Here is a 22,776-nt window from a genome sequence, read left to right as displayed (position 1 = left end):
CCACAGGGCTCTGGCAAATCATCATTTCACCTGTTCCTATCAGTGCAGCCAGCAGGGGGCACAATACACACACACCACACACACCACACACACCACACACACCACACACACACCACACACACACCACACACACACCACACACACACCACACACACCACACACACACCACACACACCACACACACCACACACACCACACACACCACACACACCACACACACCACACACACCACACACACCACACACACCACACACACCACACACACCACACACACACACCACACACCACACACCACACACACACACACACTTGTTTGGCCCCTTCTCTGCTAGAGGGTCCAGGATAGCAACAGGGCTATTTCGGGTCTTGCCTGTGGAAGGGGTTAATTAGGACTTAACCGGCGCGGCAAGTGTTAACTCGGAGCGAGCGGCGGCAGTCTGGGGCGAGGGGACGCCGTCACTTGCAATTAAAACACGGGTGGGCGAGTCTGCCATGTTTCATTAACACAGCGCGGCTTAGAACGCAACGTCGGCCGAGCACAGCGCAGAGACCAGACAGGGGGGGACTGAACACTGCCCAATATCAGCGCCCTCCCCCTGCCTAATAATGTGAAAGCACTCGGTCACCTAACACCTTTCTTCCCCCCCCCCCCCAACCCCCAAACTTATGTTTAGTGGCTCCGGAAGAGGAGTGTAAGCAGTTTGTCCCACCATCTTTTAACGCTTTCCGCCTTGGCAGACCCCTCAGGGGAGCCGAGCAGCTTTGGGGGTCGTGGAAAAAAACCAGCTGAGGCAGAGCGAGCCCCCACCATCGGAATGAAAATTCCCAGAAGCCTTTGCTCCAGGCCACACCATCGTCATGCAGAGTGCTGCTGATGGAGATATTTGCTCCGGGTAACTACGGGGCGACGTGCCGCTCGGCACAGCCGCGCCGAGAATGCGTCACTCGGGAATCCAGCCGAGACATCCTTCTGCAGACACCCTTTCACTGCCACGGGGTCGCCCGCCAGGAGAAGGTGTTGACCCCGCGGTGCACACCTTTGTCTTACACACTCGTGCCGCGCGTGCGTTTTTCTTACACGCGCTCAGAGAATTTTGCGGCTGCAGTCCCGGCCAAAGAGCTTACCATCTAATTTAGGTCTCATGCCATGGAGCCGGATGGGGTAGAAACGCAGAAGGTGTCGCGGGGGGGCGAGCGCTCTGGTTTCGTGCAGAACGGGAGCAAAGTCCGCAGACCGCACAAACGCCCGGGCAGCCGATCGGCTGCAAGGTGTGTCCTGTTCACAATGCCCGGTAACCTCATGTGTTGGCAATAAATACAAGGAACGTGTACACACACACACACACACACACACACCTGGAGACTCAAACACCTACCCCCCCAGCACGCCCCAACACTCCCCCCAAGTACATCGCCAAACTGCCTACCAGCACCCCCCTCAGCACCCCCCCCAGAACGCCCCCAACACTCCCTTCAAAACCCCCCCCCCTCCCAGGTATACTGGCCAAAATAACACTGCCTCCTCCAACAGGTTACCTGTTGCTGCAGAAGGAGTCTGCCATAAACTTTAATGGGATCACCATCCTAGGCACATCAGTTACCCCATAGTCATCAATAGGATCAATATCTTACACACATCCATTACCCTCATACACTTTAATAGGATCACCCTCTTACATACATCCATTACCCCCTTACACTTTAATAGGATCAATATCTTACACACATCCATTCCCCTCATACACTTTAATAGGATCAATATCTTACACACATCAGTTACCCTCATACACTTTAATAGGATCACCCTCTTACACACATCCATTACCCCCATACACTTTAATAGGATCAATATCTTACACACATCCATTACCCTCATACACTTTAATAGGATCAATATCTTACACACATCCATTACCCTCATACACTTTAATAGGATCACCCTCTTACATACATCCATTACCCCCATACACTTTAATAGGATCACCCTCTTACATACATCCATTACCCCCATACACTTTAATAGGATCACCCTCTTACATACATCCATTACCCTCATACACATTAATAGGATCAGCCTCTTACACACACCCATTTCCCTCATATACTTCCATAGAATCCCCCTTTTAAAACATATTACGTGTTCCCACAGTCTTCAATGGGATCACCCTCTGATACACATCACTTTCCCCCATAGAGCTAATTAGGATCCCCCTCTTACACACCCAGTTACCCCGATAGACAGTAATAGGACCCCCTCTTACACACCCAGTTACCCCCATAGACATTAATAGGATCCCCCTCTTACACACCCAGTTACCCCCATAGACATTAATAGGATCCCCCTCTTACACACCCAGTTACCCCCATAGACATTAATAGGATCCCCCTCTTACACACCCAGTTACCCCCATAGACATTAATAGGATCCCCCTCTTACACACCCAGTTACCCCCATAGACATTAATAGGATCCCCCTCTTACACACCCAGTTACCCCCATACACATTAATAGGATCCCCCTCTTACACACCCAGTTACCCCCCTAGACATTAATAGGATCCCCCTCTTACACACCCAGTTACCCCCATAGACATTAATAGGATCCCCCTCTTACACACCCAGTTACCCCCATAGACATTAATAGGATCCCCCTCTTACACACCCAGTTACCCCCATAGACATTAATAGGATCCCCCTCTTACACACCCAGTTACCCCCATAGACATTAATAGGATCCCCCTCTTACACACCCAGTTACCCCCATACACATTAATAGGATCCCCCTCTTACACACCCAGTTACCCCCCTAGACATTAATAGGATCCCCCTCTTACACACCCGGTTACCCCCATAGACATTAATAGGATCCCCCTCTTACACACCCAGTTACCCCCATAGACATTAATAGGATCCCCCTCTTACACACCCAGTTACCCCCATAGACATTAATAGGATCCCCCTCTTACACACCCAGTTACCCCCATAGACATTAATAGGATCCCCCTCTTACACACCCAGTTACCCCCATACACATTAATAGGATCACCCTCTTACACACCCAGTTACCCCCATAGACATTAATAGGATCCCCCTCTTACACACCCAGTTACCCCCATAGACATTAATAGGATCCCCCTCTCACACACCCAGTTACCCCCATAGACATTAATAGGATCCCCCTCTTACACACCCAGTTACCCCCATACACATTAATAGGATCCCCCTCTTACACACCCAGTTACCCCCATACACATTAATAGGATCCCCCTCTTACACACCCAGTTACCCCCCTAGACATTAATAGGATCCCCCTCTTACACACCCGGTTACCCCCATAGACATTAATAGGATCCCCCTCTTACACACATCAGTTGCCCCAATAGTCAATAATAGGATCCCCCTCTTACACACCCGGTTACCCCCATACACATTAATAGGATCCCCCTCTCACACACCCAGTTACCCCCATAGACATTAATAGGATCCCCCTCTTACACACCCAGTTACCCCCATACACATTAATAGGATCCCCCTCTTACACACCCAGTTACCCCCATACACATTAATAGGATCCCCCTCTTACACACCCAGTTACCCCCATACACATTAATAGGATCCCCCTCTTACACACCCAGTTACCCCATAGACATTAATAGGATCCCCCTCTCACACACATCAGTTGCCCCAATAGTCAATAATAGGATCACCCCCTTAACTTGTTCCCATAGACGTCAATGGAATCCCCCCCTCATTATAAGTCCCAACTCTCATTCCCAAGTGAGCCCCCTGCTCTTACCTCCCCCGTCCCAGCCAGACGGAACCCCCCCCCCCTTGGGGCCCCCCCCATGGAACTCACGGAAATACTTGAGGGTCTCCTCTATCTGCAGCGGGGTGAGGTTGAAGGGCAGGTCGGGGGGCAGCAGGGGGGTTCGTAACCAGTCGTCGTGCTCGTAGCCAAACGCGGCGTCGGCGCGCAGGGCGTAACGCGGGAGCTGATCCTGCAGCAGGCTGATAATCTCCACCTCGGGGACGTCCGCCCCGCTGCACACCTCTGCGGGGAGGGAGAGAAAGGGTTAACCAAGAAGGGGGTAGGGGTGGGAGGGCTCAGCCGGGCTGAGGCGCGTCAGTGCCAGAGGGTTGGGGCGACGTAGTTTCAGCCCTTTTACCATCGCTCTGCGTGTTGTTATACCGCTCTGCGTGTTGTTATACCGCCCTGCGTGTTATTATACCGCTCTGTGTGTAATTATACCGCTCTGCGTGTAATTATACCGCTCTGCGTGTAATTATACCGCTCTGCGTGTAATTATACCGCTCTGCGTGTAATTATACCGCTCTGCGTGTTATTATACCGCTCTGCGTGTTATTATACCGCTCTGCGTGTTATTATACCGCTCTGCGTGTAATTATACCGCTCTGCGTGTAATTATACCGCTCTGCGTGTAATTATACCGCTCTGCGTCTTATTATACCGCTCTGCGTGTTGTTATACCGCTCTGCGTGTTATTATACCGCTCTGCGTGTTATTATACCGCTCTGCGTGTTATTATACCGCCCTGCGTGTTGTTATACCGCTCTGCGTGTTGTTATACCGCTCTGCGTGTTGTTATACCGCTCTGCGTGTTGTTATACCGCTCTGCGTGTAGTTAAACCGCTCTGCGTGTTGTTATACCGCTCTGCGTGTTGTTATACCGCCCTGCGTGTAATTATACCGCTCTGCGTGTAATTATACCGCTCTGCGTGTAATTATACCGCTCTGCGTGTTATTATACCGCTCTGCGTGTTATTATACCGCTCTGCGTGTTATTATACCGCTCTGCGTGTTATTATACCGCTCTGCGTGTAATAATAATTATACTGCTCTGCGTGTTATTATTCCGCTCTGCGTGTTATTATACCACTCTGCGTGTTATTATACCGCTCTGCGTGTTATTATACCGCTCTGCGTGTCATTATACCACTCTGCGTATTTACTATGCACAAAAGGGTATACTCAAAGCACCCTACGCGTTTCGTCTTTACCAGACTTCATCAGGGGTATATGTACCATATATCATATATATTTGATGAGGTATCATATACCCCTGATGAAGTCTGGTGAAGGCAAAACGCGTAGGGTGCTTTGAGCATACCTTTTTGTACATAGTATTGTTTAACTTTACAATACAGGTTTGAAGGAATTCGAAGTGTCTGGAGTTACTTCTTGCCCATTCCCCAATACAAACCCCCTGTACGAAGTGACGGAGGCCCCTCCCTAGCATCGCGAGGTGATTTCCAATAGGGAGGAGGTACGAGGCGATTCGTGCTCGGCGGAACACCAGAGCTGAGCTGGTGATATATATATATCTCTGAGACAGTAGGACGGAAGGAGAATAGAGGCTCCTGTCTCAAGGAGCTTACCATCTAGAAGATGGGGGGGGGGGGTGAACACACAAGGCGAGTTTCTTAACAAGGGTTGGGGGGGGCTGTCAGCTTCTAGCACTGAAGGGGATAGCTTGGTATCACGGAGTTGGCAGTGCCAGCTTGTTACCGTCTCTGGTACCCACCTGTGATGGTGGAAGCATCCCTGCGGTTGGCATCCTTGCCCACTGACGATGTCCTAGGTGTCGCATTGCCCTGGGCGGTGGGGAGGCAGGCAGGCGGGTGATGGTCAGCGGGGTACGCTTGTAGGATACTGGCCGACGGTGCCTCCGCATGGGGTACGGAGGGGTCCAGTTTGGCAGGAGTCAGTGGGAGGAGCAGGCTGCCATGCACTGAGGATATGGGTGCAGGGTGTCCCTCAGCGAGGCTAACAGTGATGCCCCTGCAAAGAAACAGCACAAAATCACATCAGGATGTCCACTGTGAACTCTTGTGGGCAAAGATCTCATACCAACCGAATATGTATGTGATCAGTCACTGGCACTGTACGTAACGTTCCTCAACAAGCCCGTCAACTGGCACTATTACAGAGTGAGTGTCACAGATTGGAAGACACGTCTTACTCATTAGGAGTGAGTTTCACCCATTGGAAGACACGTCTTACTCATTAGGAGTGAGTTTCACCCATTGGAAGATACTTCTTACTCATTAGGAGTGAGTTTCACCCATTGGAAGACGCGTCTAACTCATTAGGAGTGAGTTTCACCCATTGGAAGATACTTCTTACTCATTAGGAGTGAGTTTCACCCATTGGAAGACACATCTTACTCATTAGGTGTGAGTTTCACCCATTGGAAGACGCGTCTTACTCGGAGTGAGTTTCACCCATTGGAAGACGCGTCTTACTCATTAGGAGTGAGTTTCACCCATTGGAAGACACGTCTTACACATTAGGAGTGAGTTTCACCCATTGGAAGACACGTCTTACTCATTAGGAGTGCGTTTCACCCATTGGAATACACGTCTTACTCATTAGGAGTGAGTTTCACCCATTGGAAGACGCATCTTACTCATTAGAAGTGAGTTTCACCCATTGGAAGATACTTCTTACTCATTAGGAGTGAGTTTCACCCATTGGAAGACACGTCTTACACATTAGGAGTGCGTTGCACCCATTGGAAGATACTTCTTACTCATTAGGAGTGAGTTTCACCCATTGAAAGACACGTCTTACTCATTAGGAGTGAGTTTCACCCATTGGAAGATACTTCTTACTCATTAGGAGTGAGTTTCACCCATTGGAAGACGCGTCTTACTCATTAGGAGTGAGTTTCACCCATTGGAAGACACATCTTACTCATTAGGAGTACGTTTCACCCATTGGAAGACACTTCTTACTCATTAGGAATGAGTTTCACCCATTGGAAGACACGTCTTACTCATTAGGAGTGAGTTTCACCCATTGGAAGATACTTCTTACTCATTAGGAGTGAGTTTCACCCATTGGAAGACGCGTCTTACTCATTAGGAGTGAGGTTCACCCATTGGAAGACACGTCTTACTCATTAGGAGCGAGTTTCACCCATTGGAAGACACGTCTTACTCATTAGGAGTGAGTTTCACCCACTGGAAGATACTTCTTACTCATTAGGAGTGAGTTTCACCCATTGGAAGACGCGTCTTACTCATTAGGAGTGAGGTTCACCCATTGGAAGACACGTCTTACTCATTAGGAGTGAGGTTCACACATTGGAAGACACGTCTTACACATTAGGAGTGAGTTTTACAATTGGAAGACACTTCTTACTCATTAGGAATGAGTTTCACCCATTGGAAGACGCGTCTTACACATTAGGAGTGCGTTTCACCCATTGGAAGACACGTCTTACTCATTAGGAGTGAGTTTCACCCATTGGAAGATACTTCTTACTCATTAGGAGTGCGTTTCACCCATTGGAAGACACATCTTACACATTAGGAGTGAGTTTTACCCATTGGAAGACACGTCTTACTCATTAGGAGTGAGTTTCACCCATTGGAAGATACTTCTTACTCATTAGGAGTGCGTTTCACCCATTGGAAGATACTTCTTACTCATTAGGAGTGCGTTTCACCCATTGGAAGATACTTCTTACACATTAGGAGTCAGTTTTACCCATTGGAAGACACGTCTTACTCATTACGAATGAGTTTCACCCATAGAAAATGCCATGTCACTCATTAAGACAAACTCAAGGACTTGGTCTCACTTTCTTGAAGTCCACCCAACTCCTGCCCAGTCTCTCAACACAACCTCATTTGTGTCACACTCCCCAAGATAACAATCGTCCCATTGAATGTCATTTTGGGCTCAAGCCCTTGTTGTCATTTTCCCATTCACGCAAATCTGGTGTGAGTTTTAAAGATAAACCGGGATACAAAATCAGTTCAATAGCCATATTCTACCCCAAACATTCAAATAACTTGTATATTAGCACATCTTTATCGATATATAAATCAATTTGGCAAACAGCAAGGGAAAAACGCACAGGACCATGTTACTTTGAACCCCCCATAACTGAGACCGAGTATGACCTGGTGTGTTGCATTCCTGCACAAGAGGGGTTCATGTTCAGTATGAGGCTGGACCATATGGGAGGTCAAGAAGGGCGACCGAATGGCAGTAAATCTCCAGTGAATGAAACGCCCTCCCTCAACGGCCCCTTCTCAGGCGCCAAATACATGATTTAGGTACTAGCTGTAGACAGTGGATACAAAAGGAAAGAAGAAGGCCCCTTTATACACATTATCCCAAAGGAACGCAGAAGATAATGGATGTTAAGGGAAACTGATCACACAGAGACAACACGGGACTATAAGTCCTAGCTGTGTCAGACAGTGATATGTCCGTGTTGTGTATAATATATCCGGAGCTTTGTCTTCTCCGGCACCGAGTAAGGTGCAATGTGACAGTTCCAACTAATGCATCACGTCTACATCTAAAGACAAAACGCCCCAGTGCTACAGCCAACACGACAAACTATATAGCTAAATACTTATCGTTTTTTCTTTTCAGAAGTGAGGGTCGTGTAAACTCTTTGGCCAAAGCATTTGAAGCTGGCAAACCCCCGCCAAAGGTCTCACCTGCTCAGCAAGGCCTAACACTGCCTGGAAAAGCTCATTTGTTATCTGCATGAGGTCACAAACCTAGTAGCTAGGGTGACCAGGTGTCTGGTTTGATCCTGGCTGTCCTGTATTTGGACACTGACCTGTAAAAAATGAGAGGTAATACTGGACATGTCTGTGTAAACCGGTATTACCTCTCTGGGCGTGTATGTGTATACCGGTATTACCTCTCTGGGCGTGTATGTGTATACCGGTATTACCTCTCTGGGTGTGTATGTGTATACCGGTATTACCTCTCTGGGTGTGTATGTGTATACCGGTATTACCTCTCTGGGCGTGTATGTATATACCGGTATTACCTCTCTGGGCGTGTATGTGTATACCGGTATTACCTCTCTGGGTGTGTGTGTATACCTATATCACCTCTCTGGGTGTGTATGTGTATACCGGCATTACCTCTCTGGGCGTGTATGTGTATACCGGTATTACCTCTCTGGGAGTGTATGTGTATACCGGTATTACCTCTCTGGGCGTGTATGTGTATACCGGTATTACCTCTCTGGGTGTGTATGTGTATACCGGTATTACCTCTCTGGGGGTGTATGTGTATACCGGTATTACCTCTCTGGGCGTGTATAACAGTATTACCTCTTTGGGCGTGTATGTGTATACCGGTATTACCTCTCTGGGCGTGTATGTGTATACCGGTATTACCTCTCTGGGCGTGTATGTGTATACCGGTATTACCTCTCTGGGCGTGTATGTGTATACCAGTATTACCGCTCTGGGCGTGTATGTGTATACCGGTATTACCTCTCTGGGCGTGTATGTGTATACCGGTATTACCTCTCTGGGCGTGTATGTGTATACCGGTATTACCTCTCTGGGCGTGTATGTGTATACCGGTATTACCTCTCTGGGTGTGTATGTGTATACCGGTATTACCTCTCTGGGCGTGTATGTGTATACCGGTATTACCTCTCTGGGCGTGTATGTGTATACCGGTATTACCTCTCTGGGTGTGTACGTGTATACCGGTATTACCTCTCTGGGCGTGTATGTGTATACCGGTATTACCTCTCTGGGCGTGTATGTGTATACCGGTATTACCTCTCTGGGCGTGTATGTGTATACCGGTATTACCTCTCTGGGCGTGTGTGTGTATACCGGTATTACCTCTCTGGGCGTGTACGTGTATACCGGTATTACCTCTCTGGGCGTGTATGTGTATACCGGTATTACCTCTCTGGGCGTGTATGTGTATACCGGTATTACCTCTCTGGGCGTGTATGTGTATACCGGTATTACCTCTCTGGGTGTGTATGTGTATACCGGTATTACCTCTCTGGGCGTGTATGTGTATACCGGTATTACCTCTCTGGGCGTGTATGTGTATACCGGTATTACCTCTCTGGGCGTGTATGTGTATACCGGTATTACCTCTCTGGGTGTGTATGTGTATACCGGTATTACCTCTCTGGGCGTGTATGTGTATACCGGTATTACCTCTCTGGCGTGTATGTGTATACCGGTATTACCTCTCTGGGCGTGTATGTGTATACCGGTATTACCTCTCTGGGCGTGTGTGTGTATACCGGTATTACCTCTCTGGGCGTGTATGTGTATACCGGTATTACCTCTCTGGGCGTGTGTGTGTATACCGGTATTACCTCTCTGGGCGTGTATGTGGATACCGGTATTACCTCTCTCTGCGTGTATGTGTATACCGGTATTACCTCTCTGGGCGTGTATGTGTATACCGGCATTACCTCTCTGGGCGTGTGTGTGTATACCGGTATTACCTCTCTGGGCGTGTATGTGTATACCGGTATTACCTCTCTGGACGTGTATGTGTATACCGGTATTACCTCTCTGGGCGTGTATGTGTATACCGGTATTACCTCTCTGGGCGTGTATGTGTATACCGGTATTACCTCTCTGGGCGTGTGTGTGTATACCGGTATTACCTCTCTGGGCGTGTATGTGTATACCGGTATTACCTCTCTGGACGTGTATGTGTATACCGGTATTACCTCTCTGGACGTGTATGTGTATACCGGTATTACCTCTCTGGGTGTGTATGTGTATACGGGTATTACCTCTCTGGACGTGTATGTGTATACCGGTATTACCTCTCTGGGTGTGTATGTGTATACCGGTATTACCTCTCTGGGCGTGTATGTGTATACCGGTATTATCTCTCTGGGTGTGTATGTGTATACCGGTATTACCTCTCTGGGTGTGTATGTGTATACCGGTATTACCTCTCTGGGCGTGTATGTGTATACCGGTGTTACCTCTCTGGGCGTGTATGTGTATACCGGTATTACCTCTCTGGGCGTGTATGTGTATACCGGTATTACCTCTCTGGGCGTGTATGTGTATACCGGTATTACCTCTCTGGGGGCGTGTATGTGTATACCGGTATTACCTCTCTGGGTGTGTATGTGTATACCTGTATTACCTCTCTGGGAGTGTATGTGTATACCGGTATTACCTCTCTGGGCGTGTATGTGTATACCGGTATTACCTCTCTGGGCGTGTATGTGTATACCGGTATTACCTCTCTGGGTGTATGTGTATACCGGTATTACCTCTCTGGGTGTGTATGTGTATACCGGTATTACCTCTCTGGGCGTGTATGTGTATACCGGTATTACCTCTCTGGGCGTGTACGTGTAAACCGGTATTACCTCTCTGGGTGTGTATGTGTATACCGGTATTACCTCTCTGGGCGTGTATGTGTATACCGGTATTACCTCTCTGGGCGTGTATGTGTATACCGGTATTACCTCTCTGGGCGTGTACGTGTATACAGGTATTACCTCTCTGGGCGTGTATGTGGATACCGGTATTACCTCTCTGGGCGTGTATGTGTATACCGGTATTACCTCTCTGGGTGTGTATGTGTATACCGGTATTACCTCTCTGGGCGTGTATGTGTATTACCGGTATTACCTCTCTGGGCGTGTATGTGGATACCGGTATTACCTCTCTGGGCGTGTATGTGTATACCGGTATTACCTCTCTGGGTGTGTATGTGTATACCGGTATTACCTCTCTGGGCGTGTACGTGTATACCGGTATTACCTCTCTGGGCGTGTACGTGTATACCGGTATTACCACTCTGGGTGTGTATGTGTATACCGGTATTACCTCTCTGGGCGTGTATGTGTATACCGGTATTACCTCTCTGGGTGTGTATGTGTATTATCTCTCTGGGCGTGTATGTGTATACCGGTATTACCACTCTGGGTGTGTATGTGTATACCGGTATTACCTCTCTGGGCGTGTAGGTGTATACCGGTATTACCTCTCTGGGCGTGTATGTGGATACCGGTATTACCTCTCTGGGCGTGTACGTGTATACCGGTATTACCTCTCTGGGCGTGTACGTGTATACCGGTATTACCTCTCTGGGCGTGTATGTGTATACTGGTATTACCTCTCTGGACATAGTGACCTAAACGGCTGGGTGGGGGGCGCAGGATTTCAGGATTGTGTCCAGTATTTTTGGAGAATCCGCCTGACAACCCTACCCAGCGGCCCTGCTTTTGACACAAATATATATATACGGTGTGGTAGGTTTGGGTTGTGATGTTGCGGGGGTTGTGTGTGTTTGTATATCACTTTACATCTGCAACAAGCACCATTCCCTTGCACGTGCACGAAGGCTCAAAATCTTAGTTATTCAGATAATATCAAATATATTTATTTATTTTTAAAAAAACGATGCATTTTAAAAGATACAATTTATTTAAAAAAAAATAATATATATATATATGTGAATGGGCTCACAAGTAATATTTTTATATGAGATACACACACACACACACACACACACACACACACACACACACACACACACACACACACACACACACACACACACACACACACACACACACACACACACACACACACACACACACACACACACACACACACACACACATCAAATTAAACTGAAGTGTAAATGCTACAATTTAACACCAGAGGGCAGCAGTGCTGCAGTATTGAAGGGTGTTTTTTTGCATGCCAGCTGCTTTGGACTTAACATGACATTAATCGTTAAAGCTATACCTACCCACCCATATAACTGGGACACATATACCCTGCACCCCTATAACTGGGACACATACACCCCGCACCCCTATAACTGGGACACATATACCCTGCACCCCTATAACTGGGACCCATTCACCCCTCACCCCTATAACTGGGACACATATACCCTGCACCCATATAACTGGGACCCATTCACCCCTCACCCCTATAACTGGGACACATATACCCTGCACCCCTATAACTGGGACACATATACCCTGCACCCCTATAACTGGGACCCATATACCCTGCACCCCTATAACTGGGACACATACACCCCGCACCCCTATAACTGGGACACATACACCCCTCACCCCTATAACTGGGACATACACCCCTCACCCCCCTATAACGGACACACACACCCCTCACCCCTATAACTGGGACCCATTCACCCCTCACCCCTATAACTGGAACCCATTCACCCCTCACCCCTATAACTGGGACACATACACCCCTCACCCCTATAACTGGGACATACCCCTCACCCCTATAACTGGGACATACACCCCTATAACTGGGACACACACCCCTCACCCCTATAACTGGGACACACACCCCTCACCCCTATAACTGGGACATACCCCCCTCACCCCTATAACTGGGACATACACCCCTCACCCCTATAACTGGGACACACACCCCTCACCCCTATAACTGGGACACACACCCCTCACCCCTATAACTGGGACATACCCCCCTCACCCCTATAACTGGGACACACCCCTCACCCCTATAACTGGGACATACACCTCTCACCCCTATAACTGGGACATACACCCCTCACCCCTATAACTGGGACATACCCCCCTCACCCCTATAACTGGGACATACACCCCTATAACTGGGACACACACCCCTCACCCCTATAACTGGGACACACACCCCTCACCCCTATAACTGGGACATACCCCTCACCCCTATAACTGGGACACACACCCCTCACCCCTATAACTGGGACACACACCCCTCACCCCTATAACTGGGACATACCCCTCACCCCTATAACTGGGACACATACACCCCTCACCCCTGCCTAATACACAGCCATCAGGCACACAACTCACTCACCGCCCCGAGTATACACGCCTTGTACGCCTGCCCCCGATACGCACACGGGCGGGACGTTTCCTCCGCAGGGGCGGGTTTCAGCCAGCAGAGAAAGGGTTACCCAATGAGTTCCTCCTGATACAGTGCTACAAAGCAACTCCGTCCTCAAGGGACACCAACAGGACAGGTTTTCAGGATACCCCTGCTTCAGCACAGGTGGCTCAATCAGTCCCTGCTTCAGCACAGGTGGCTCAATCAGTCCCTGCTTCAGCACAGGTGGCTCAATCAGTCCCTGCTTCAGCACAGGTGGCTCAATCAGTCCCTGCTTCAGCACAGGTGGCTCAATCAGTCCCAGCTTCAGCATAGGTGGCTCAATCAGTCCCTGCTTCAGCACAGGTGGCTCAATCAGTGAGCCCCTGATTGAGCCACCTGTGCTGAAGCAGGGATAGCCTGAGAGCCTGGCCTGTTGGTGCCCCAGGTTTCTTTCCTCTCCTCCCTCTCTCCCCTCTCCTCCCTCCCCGCCCCCCGCGAGACCCCCTTGTTACCCAGGGCGCACACGCTTGCCTGGCAACCTTAAAGGGCCGGCTGTTCCATATTCCCACCGCAAGCGCCGTTTAACCATTTGAGCGCCGGAGGAGAGGAGAGGGGGAGGGGGGGGCGGCACGAGAACCCCTTTTAACCTATTCCCTGCCAGCTGTAACCTTGGACCAGCTCTTCCCCCTCCCCCCCCGTTAACCCTGCGCAGCGGGCGTCACGGATTAACCTTTTCTGCGCCAGGCGGCCCGGAGGGAAGCTCGGCCTCCTTCCTGCCGGCATAAACGGTTAACGTATTCAAAGGGTTAAAGAAAAGAAAAACGGCGGCCATTTTTTCTTCCCAGCGCCCCCGTCGGTTGCCGTGGGAAAAGTGCAGCTATTCCTGACTTGGCGGGATCTAGCGATGGCGGTCTAATGAAGAGACCCCCCAATAAAACCGCAAGTCGCGTCCCCCCCCTCTCCTGCGCGGGGGAGAAGAGATCTCCTGCAGGGGGAGAAAGAGATCTCCTGCGTGGGGAGAAGGGGGAGAAGAGATCCTCCTGCGCGGGGAGAAAGATATCTCCTGCAGGGGGAGAAAGAGATCCTCCTGCGCGGGGAGAAGGGGGAGAAGAGATCCTCCTGCGTGGGGAGAAGGAGGAGAAAGAGATCTCCTGCGCGGGGAGAAGGGGGAGAAGAGATCCTCCTGCGCAGGGAGAAGGGGGAGAAGAGATCTCCTGTGCGGGGAGAAGGGGGAGAAGACATCTCCTGCGCGGGGAGAAGGGGGAGAAGAGATCTCCTGTGCGGGGAGAAGGGGGAGAAGAGATCCTCTTGCATGGGGAGAAGGGGGAGAAGAGATCTCCTGCGTGGGGAGAAGGGGAGAAGAGATCCTCCTGCATGGGGAGAAGGGGGAGAAGAGATCTCCTGCGTGGGGAGAAGGGGGAGAAGAGATCCTCCTGCGCGGGGAGAAGGGGGAGAAAGAGATCCTCCTGCGCGGGGAGAAGGGGGAGAAGAGATCCTCCTGCGTGGGGAGAAGGAGGAGAAAGAGATCTCCTGCGCGGGGAGAAGAGATCCTCCTGCGCAGGGAGAAGGGGGAGAAGAGATCTCCTGCGCGGGGAGAAGGGGGAGAAGAGATCTCCTGCGCGGGGAGAAGGGGGAGAAGAGATCTCCTGTGCGGGGAGAAGGGGGAGAAGAGATCCTCTTGCATGGGGAGAAGGGGGAGAAGAGATCTCCTGCGTGGGGAGAAGGGGAGAAGAGATCCTCCTGCATGGGGAGAAGGGGGAGAAGAGATCTCCTGCGTGGGGAGAAGGGGGAGAAGAGATCCTCCTGCGCGGGGAGAAGGGGGAGAAAGAGATCTCCTGTGCGGGGAGAAGGGGGAGAAGAGATCCTCCTGCGCGGGGAGAAGGGGGAGAAGAGATCTCCTGCGCGGGGAGAAGGGGGAGAAGAGATCCTCCTGCGCGGGGAGAAGGGGGAGAAGAGATCTCCTGCGCGGGGAGAAGGGGGAGAAGAGATCCTCCTGCGCGGGGAGAAGGGGGAGAAGAGATCTCCTGCGCGGGGAGAAGGGGGAGAAGAGATCTCCTGCGCGGGGAGAAGGGGGAGAAGAGATCCTCCTGCACAGGGAGAAAGGGGAGAAAGAGATCTCCTGCGCGGGGAGAAGGGGGAGAAGAGATCCTCCTGCACGGGGAGAAGGGGGAGAAGAGATCTCCTGCACAGGGAGAAGGGGGAGAAGAGATCCTCCTGCACGGGAAGAAGGGGGAGAAAGAGATCTCCTGCACGGGGAGAAGGGGGAGAAGAGATCCTCCTGCACGGGGAGAAGGGGGAGAAGAGATCTCCTGCGTGGTGAGAAGGGGGAGAAGAGATCTCCTGCGCGGGGAGAAGGGGGAGAAGAAATCTCCTGCGCGGGGAGAAGGGGGAGAAGAGATCTCCTGCGCGGGGAGAAGGGGGAGAAAAGATCTCCTGCGCGGGGAGAAGGGGGAGAAGAGATCTCCTGCGCGGGGAGAAGGGGGAGAAGAGATCCTCCTGCGCGGGGAGAAAGGGGAGAAAGAGATCTCCTGCGCAGGGAGAAAGGGGAGAAAGAGATCTCCTGCGCAGGGAGAAAGGGGAGAAAGATCTCCTGCGCGGGGAGAAGGGGGAGAAGAGATCTCCTGCGAGGGGAGAAGGGGGAGAAGAGATCTCCTGCGCGGGGAGAAAGAGCTCCTGCACGGGGAGAAGGGGGAGAAGAGATCTCCTGCGCAGGGAGAAAGGGGAGAAAGAGATCTCCTGCGCGGGGAGAAGGGGGAGAAGAGATCTGCGAGGGGAGAAGGGGGAGAAGAGATCTCCTGCACGGGGAGAAAGAGAGCTCCTGCACGGGGAGAAGGGGGAGAAGAGATCCTCCTGTGCTTGGAGAAGGGGGAGAAGAGATCTCTTGCGCGGGGAGAAGAGATCCTCCTGCGTGGGGAGCAGGGGGAGAAGAGCTCCTCCTGCACAGGGAGAAGGGGAGAAGAGATCCTCCTGCGCGGGGAGAAGGGGGAGAAGAGATCCTCCTGCGCGGGGAGAAGGGGGAGAAGAGATCTCCTGCGCGGGGAGAAGGGGGAGAAGAGATCCTCCTGCACGGGGAGAAGGGGAGAAGAGATCCTCCTGCGCGGGGAGAAGGAGGAGAAGAGATCCTCCTGCAGGGGGAATAGGGGGGAAGAGATCCTCCTGCAGGGGGAGAAGGGGGAGAAGAGATCCTCCTGCAGGGGGAGAAGGGGGAGAAGAGATCTCCTGCGCGGGGAGAAGGGGGAGAAGAGATATCCTGCGCGGGGAGAAGGGGGAGAAGAGATCTCCTGCGCGGGGAGAAGGGGGAGAAGAGATCCTCCTGCAGGGGGAATAGGGGGGAAGAGATCCTCCTGCAGGGGGAGAAGGGGGAGAAGAGATCCTCCTGCAGGGGGAGAAGGGGGAGAAGAGATCTCCTGCGCGGGGAGAAGGGGGAGAAGAGATATCCTGCGCGGGGAGAAGGGGGAGAAGAGATCTCCTGCACGGGGAGAAAGAGAGCTCCTGCACGGGGAGAAGGGGGAGAAGAGATCCTCCTGTGCTTGGAGAAGGGGGAGAAGAGATCTCTTGCGCGGGGAGAAGAGATCCTCCTGCATGGGGAGCAGGGGGAGAAGAGCTCCTCCTGCACAGGGAGAAGGGGAGAAGAGATCCTCCTGCGCGGGGAGAAGGGGGAGAAGAGATCCTCCTGCGCGGGGAGAAGGGGGAGAAGAGATCTCCTGCGCGGGGAGAAGGGGGAGAAGAGATCCTCCTGCACGGGGAGAAGGGGAGAAGAGATCCTCCTGCGCGGGGAGAAGGAGGAGAAGAGATCCTCCTGCAGGGGGAATAGGGGGGAAGAGATCCTCCTGCAGGGGGAGAAGGGGGAGAAGAGATCCTCCTGCAGGGGGAGAAGGGGGAGAAGAGATCTCCTGCGCGGGGAGAAGGGGGAGAAGAGATATCCTGCGCGGGGAGAAGGGGGAGAAGAGATCTCCTGCGCGGGGAGAAGGGGGAGAAGAGCTCCTGCAGGGGGAGAAGGAGGAGAAGAGCTCCTCCTGCAGGGGGAGAAGGGGGAGAAGAGATCTCCTACAGAGGAAACAAAACGAGGGATTAGGAGCAGATAATAAAGCCTTTGTGCAAAGAGAAGCCCCAATAATCCCCTCAATGCACCAACTCTGCACTTCCATGCAGCGCTCACAGGGAGTCCCAGGGGGGGGTCCCTAGTGTGGGGGGGGAGGGGAGGGGGAAGCAGCCTCCCCACTTACAGGCGGCGGCGCTGTGCAAGTACCACTCCTTTATTTGCACTCGGACACGTTATTTAGGCATTTCCTGTAGTGGTCTCTTCTTCACGTGTGCGGAGCTTCCCAAACCTCACAGGTCTCTTCTTCACGTGTGCGGAGCTTCCCAAACCTCACAGGTCTCTTCTTCACGTGTGCGGAGCTTCCCAAACCTCACAGGTCTCTTCTTCACATGTACAGAGCTTCCCAAACCTCACAGGTCTCTTCTTCACATGTACAGTGCTTCCCAAACCTCACAGGTCTCTTCTTCACATGTACAGAGCTTCCCAAACCTCACAGGTCTCTTCTTCACATGTACAGAGCTTCCCAAACCTCACAGGTCTCTTCTTCACATGTACAGAGCTTCCCAACCTCACAGGTCTCTTCTTCACATGTACAGAGCTTTCCTAACCTCACAGGTCTCTCCTTCACATGTACAGAACTTCCCAAACCTCACAGGTCTCTTCTTCACACGTGCAGAGCTTTCCCAAACCTCACAGGTCTCTTCTTCACACGTACAGAGCTTTCCAAACCTCACAGGTCTCTTCTTCACGTGTACAGAGCTTCCCAAACCTCACAAGTCTCTTCTTCACACGTACAGAGCTTCCCAAACCTCACAGGTCTCTTCTTCACATGTACAGAACTTCCCAAACCTCACAGGTCTCTTCTTCACACGTACAGAGCTTTCCAAACCTCGCAGGTCTCTTCTTCACGTGGACAGAGCTTCCCAAACCTCACAGGTCTCTTCTTCACATGTACAGAACTTCCCAAACCTCACAGGTCTCTTCTTCACACGTACAGAGCTTTCCAAACCTCACAGGTCTCTTCTTCACGTGTACAGAGCTTTCCAAACCTCACAGGTCTCTTCTTCACACGTACCGAGCTTTCCAAACCTCACAGGTCTCTTCTTCACACGTACAGAGCTTTCCAAACCTCACAGGTCTCTTCTTCACATGCACAGAGCTTCCCAAACCTCACAGGTCTCTTCTTCACGTGTACCGAGCTTCCCAAACCTCACAGGTCTCTTCTTCACATGTACAGAGCTTTCCCAAACTCACAGGTCTCTTCTTCACATGTACAGAGCTTTCCAAACCTCACAGGTCTCTTCTTCACATGTACAGAGCTTCCCAAACCTCACAGGTCTCTTCTTCACATGTGCAGAGCTTTCCCAAACCTCACAGGTCTCTTCTTCACGTGTACCGAGCTTCCCAAACCTCACAGGTCTCTTCTTCACGTGTACAGAGCTTCCCAAACCTCACAGGTCTCTTCTTCACATGTACAGAGCTTTCCAAACCTCACAGGTCTCTTCTTCACATGTACAGAGCTTTCCTAACCTCACATGTCTCTTCTTCACATATACAGAGCTTTCCCAAACTCACAGGTCTCTTCTTCACATGTACAGAGCTTTCCAAACCTCACAGGTCTCTTCTTCACATGTACAGAGCTTCCCAAACCTCACAGGTCTCTTCTTCCCATGTACAGAGCTTTCCAAACCTCACAGGTCTCTCCTTCACATGTACAGAACTTCCCAAACCTCACAGGTCTCTTCTTCACATGTGCAGAGCTTTCCCAAACCTCACAGGTCTCTTGTTCACGTGTACCGAGCTTCCCAAACCTCACAGGTCTCTTCTTCACATGTGCAGAGCTTTCCCATAACTCACATGTCTCTTCTTCACACGTACAGAGCTTCCCAAACCTCACAGGTCTCTTCTTCACATGTACAGAACTTCCCAAACCTCACAGGTCTCTTCTTCACATGTACAGAACTTCCCAAACCTCACAGGTCTCTTCTTCACACGTACAGAGCTTCCCAAACCTCACAGGTCTCTTCTTCACATGTACAGAGCTTCCCAAACCTCACAGGTCTCTTCTTTACACGTACAGAGCTTCCCAAACCTCGCAGGTCTCTTCTTCACATGTACAGAGCTTTCCAAACCTCACAGGTCTCTTCTTCACATGTACAGAGCTTTCCCAACCTCACATGTCTCTTCTTCACGTGTGCAGAGCTTCCCAAACCTCACAGGTCTCTTCTTTACATGTACAGAGCTTCCCAAACCTCGCAGGTCTCTTCTTCACATGTACAGAGCTTCCCAAACCTCACAGGTCTCTTCTTCATATGTACAGAGCTTTCCTAACCTCACATGTCTCTTCTTCACATGTACAGAGCTTTCCAAACCTCACAGGTCTCTTCTTCACATGTACAGAGCTTCCCAAACCTCACAGGTCTCTCCCTCACAGTAATAACTATACCAATGTATGTCAATGAGTCTTTGTAGCTCGGGGTTAACATAGAGAAGCTTGGTGGGGCTACATCGCCCTCTGGTGGAGAATCCCAGTCAGGTCTCAGCCACCCAAAAGATCCCTATGGGATCTACAGGGATCTACAGGGATCTACAGGGTGTTTGAACCACGAATAAAAGAGCGATTTCATTAATTTAAATATGCCCCCCCTCCCCCCCCCAGTAACACTTGGGGATGTGAGACAGAGAAAGCGCTCAGCCACGTAACAGAGAAAGCGCTCAGCCACGTAACAGAGAAAGCGCTCAGCCACGTAACAGAGAAAGCGCTCAGCCACGTAACAGAGAAAGCGCTCAGCCACGTAACAGAGAAAGCGCTCAGCCACGTAACAGAGAAAGCGCTCAGCCACGTAACAGAGAAAGCGCTCAGCCACGTAACAGAGAAAGCACTCAGCCACGTAACAGAGAAAGCGCTCAGCCACGTAACAGAGAAAGCGCTCAGCCACGTAACAGAGAAAGCGCTCAGCCACGTAACAGAGAAAGCACTCAGCCACGTAACAGAGAAAGCACTCAGCCACGTAACAGAGAATGCGCTCAGCCACGTAACAGAGAAAGCGCTCAGCCACGTAACAGAGAAAGCGCTCAGCCACGTAACAGCTTCTCTGCTACTTCCTAACTTTTCTCTCACAGTTTGATGGGGCCGTCCCTGCAGAGCAAGGCAAAACCTTATTAGTTATTGGTCCTTATTAGTTATTAGTTATTGGTCCTTAGTAGTTATTGGTCCTTAGTAGTTATTGGTCCTTAGTAGTTATTGGTCCTTATTAGTTATTAGTCCTTATTAGTTATTGGTCCTTATTAGTTATTGGTCCTTATTAGTTATTGGTCCTTATTAGTTATTGGTCCTTATTAGTTATTAGTCCTTATTAGTTATTGGTCCTTATTAGTTATTGGTCCTTATTAGTTATTGGTCCTTAGCTTCCTTAGAAAGAAGCCATCTCCTAAAAGTAGCCCTCCGACTTCTTTGCATCCCATGAAAAATTGATATGTTTCGCTTTTCTCCGGGGGAAGGTGCGTTACAGCCCCCCCCAGGTACACAGCGCATCACAGCGCCCCCCCCCCCCCCCAGGTACACAGCGCATCACAGCGCCCCCCCCCCCCCCCCCCAGGTACACAGCGCATCACAGCGCCCCCCCCCCCCCAGGTACACAGCGCATCACAGCGCCCCCCCCCCCCCAGGTACACAGCGCATCACAGTGCCCCCCCCCCAGGTACACAGCGCATCACAGCGCCCCCCCCCCCCCCCCCCAGGTACACAGCGCATCACAGCGCCCCCCCCCCCCAGGTACACAGCGCATCACAGCGCCCCCCCCCCAGGTACACAGCGCATCACAGCGCCCCCCCCCCCCGGTACACAGCGCATCACAGCGCCCCCCCCCCCAGGTACACAGCGCATCACAGCGCCCCCCCCCCCCCCAGGTACACAGCGCATCACAGCGCCCCCCCCCCCAGGTACACAGCGCATCACAGTGCCCCCCCCCCCCAGGTACACAGCGCATCACAGTGCCCCCCCCCCCAGGTACACAGCGCATCACAGTGCCCCCCCCCAGGTACACAGCGCATCACAGTGCCCCCCCCCCCAGGTACACAGCGCATCACAGTGCCCCCCCCCCAGGTACACAGCGCATCACAGCGCCCCCCCCCCCCCAGGTACACAGCGCATCACAGTGCCCCCCCGCCCCCAGGTACACAGCGCATCACAGTGCCCTCCCCCCCCCAGGTACACAGCGCATCACAGCGCCCCCCCCCCCAGGTACACAGCGCATCACAGCGCCCCCCCCCCCAGGTACACAGCGTATCATAGCGCCCCCCCCCCCCCCAGGTACACAGCGCATCACAGTGCCCCCCCCCCCCAGGTACACAGCGCATCATAGCGCCCCCCCCCCCCAGGTACACAGCGCATCACAGTGCCCCCCCCCCAGGTACACAGCGCATCACAGCGCCCCCCCCCCCCCCCAGGTACACAGCGCATCACAGCGCCCCCCCCCCCCCCAGGTACACAGCGCATCACAGCGCCCCCCCCCCAGGTACACAGCGCATCACAGCGCCCCCCCCCCCCCCGGTACACAGCGCATCACAGCGCCCCCCCCCCCCAGGTACACAGCGCATCACAGCGCCCCCCCCCCCCCCCAGGTACACAGCGCATCACAGCGCCCCCCCCCCAGGTACACAGCGCATCACAGTGCCCCCCCCCCCAGGTACAAAGCGCATCACAGTGCCCCCCCCCCCAGGTACACAGCGCATCACAGTGCCCCCCCCCCAGGTACACAGCGCATCACAGTGCCCCCCCCCCCAGGTACACAGCGCATCACAGTGCCCCCCCCCCCAGGTACACAGCGCATCACAGCGCCCCCCCCCCCCCAGGTACACAGCGCATCACAGTGCCCCCCCGCCCCCAGGTATACAGCGCATCACAGTGCCCTCCCCCCCCCAGGTACACAGCGCATCACAGCGCCCCCCCCCCCAGGTACACAGCGCATCACAGCGCCCCCCCCCCCAGGTACACAGCGTATCATAGCGCCCCCCCCCCCCAGGTACACAGCGCATCACAGTGCCCCCCCCCCCCAGGTACACAGCGCATCATAGCGCCCC

At 52.3% G+C, this 22,776-nt stretch overlaps 1 protein-coding gene across 1 annotated transcript in view; it reads right to left on the bottom strand.

Moving 5' to 3' along the window:
• The window catches only part of HAP1 (huntingtin associated protein 1), a 44,717-nt gene that overhangs the window by 17,253 nt on the left and 4,688 nt on the right, over positions 1-22,776 (bottom strand). The window contains 2 exon segments of the mRNA XM_075580420.1: positions 3,856-4,050; positions 5,543-5,799. Coding sequence (XP_075436535.1) covers positions 3,856-4,050; positions 5,543-5,799 — 452 coding nt within the window.

This window comes from Ascaphus truei, chromosome 23, assembly GCF_040206685.1.
Source record: "Ascaphus truei isolate aAscTru1 chromosome 23, aAscTru1.hap1, whole genome shotgun sequence".
Taxonomy (NCBI): domain Eukaryota; kingdom Metazoa; phylum Chordata; class Amphibia; order Anura; family Ascaphidae; genus Ascaphus; species Ascaphus truei.
Note: the sequence above shows the minus strand (reverse complement) of the source record. Positions and strands in the feature narration are given on the sequence as shown.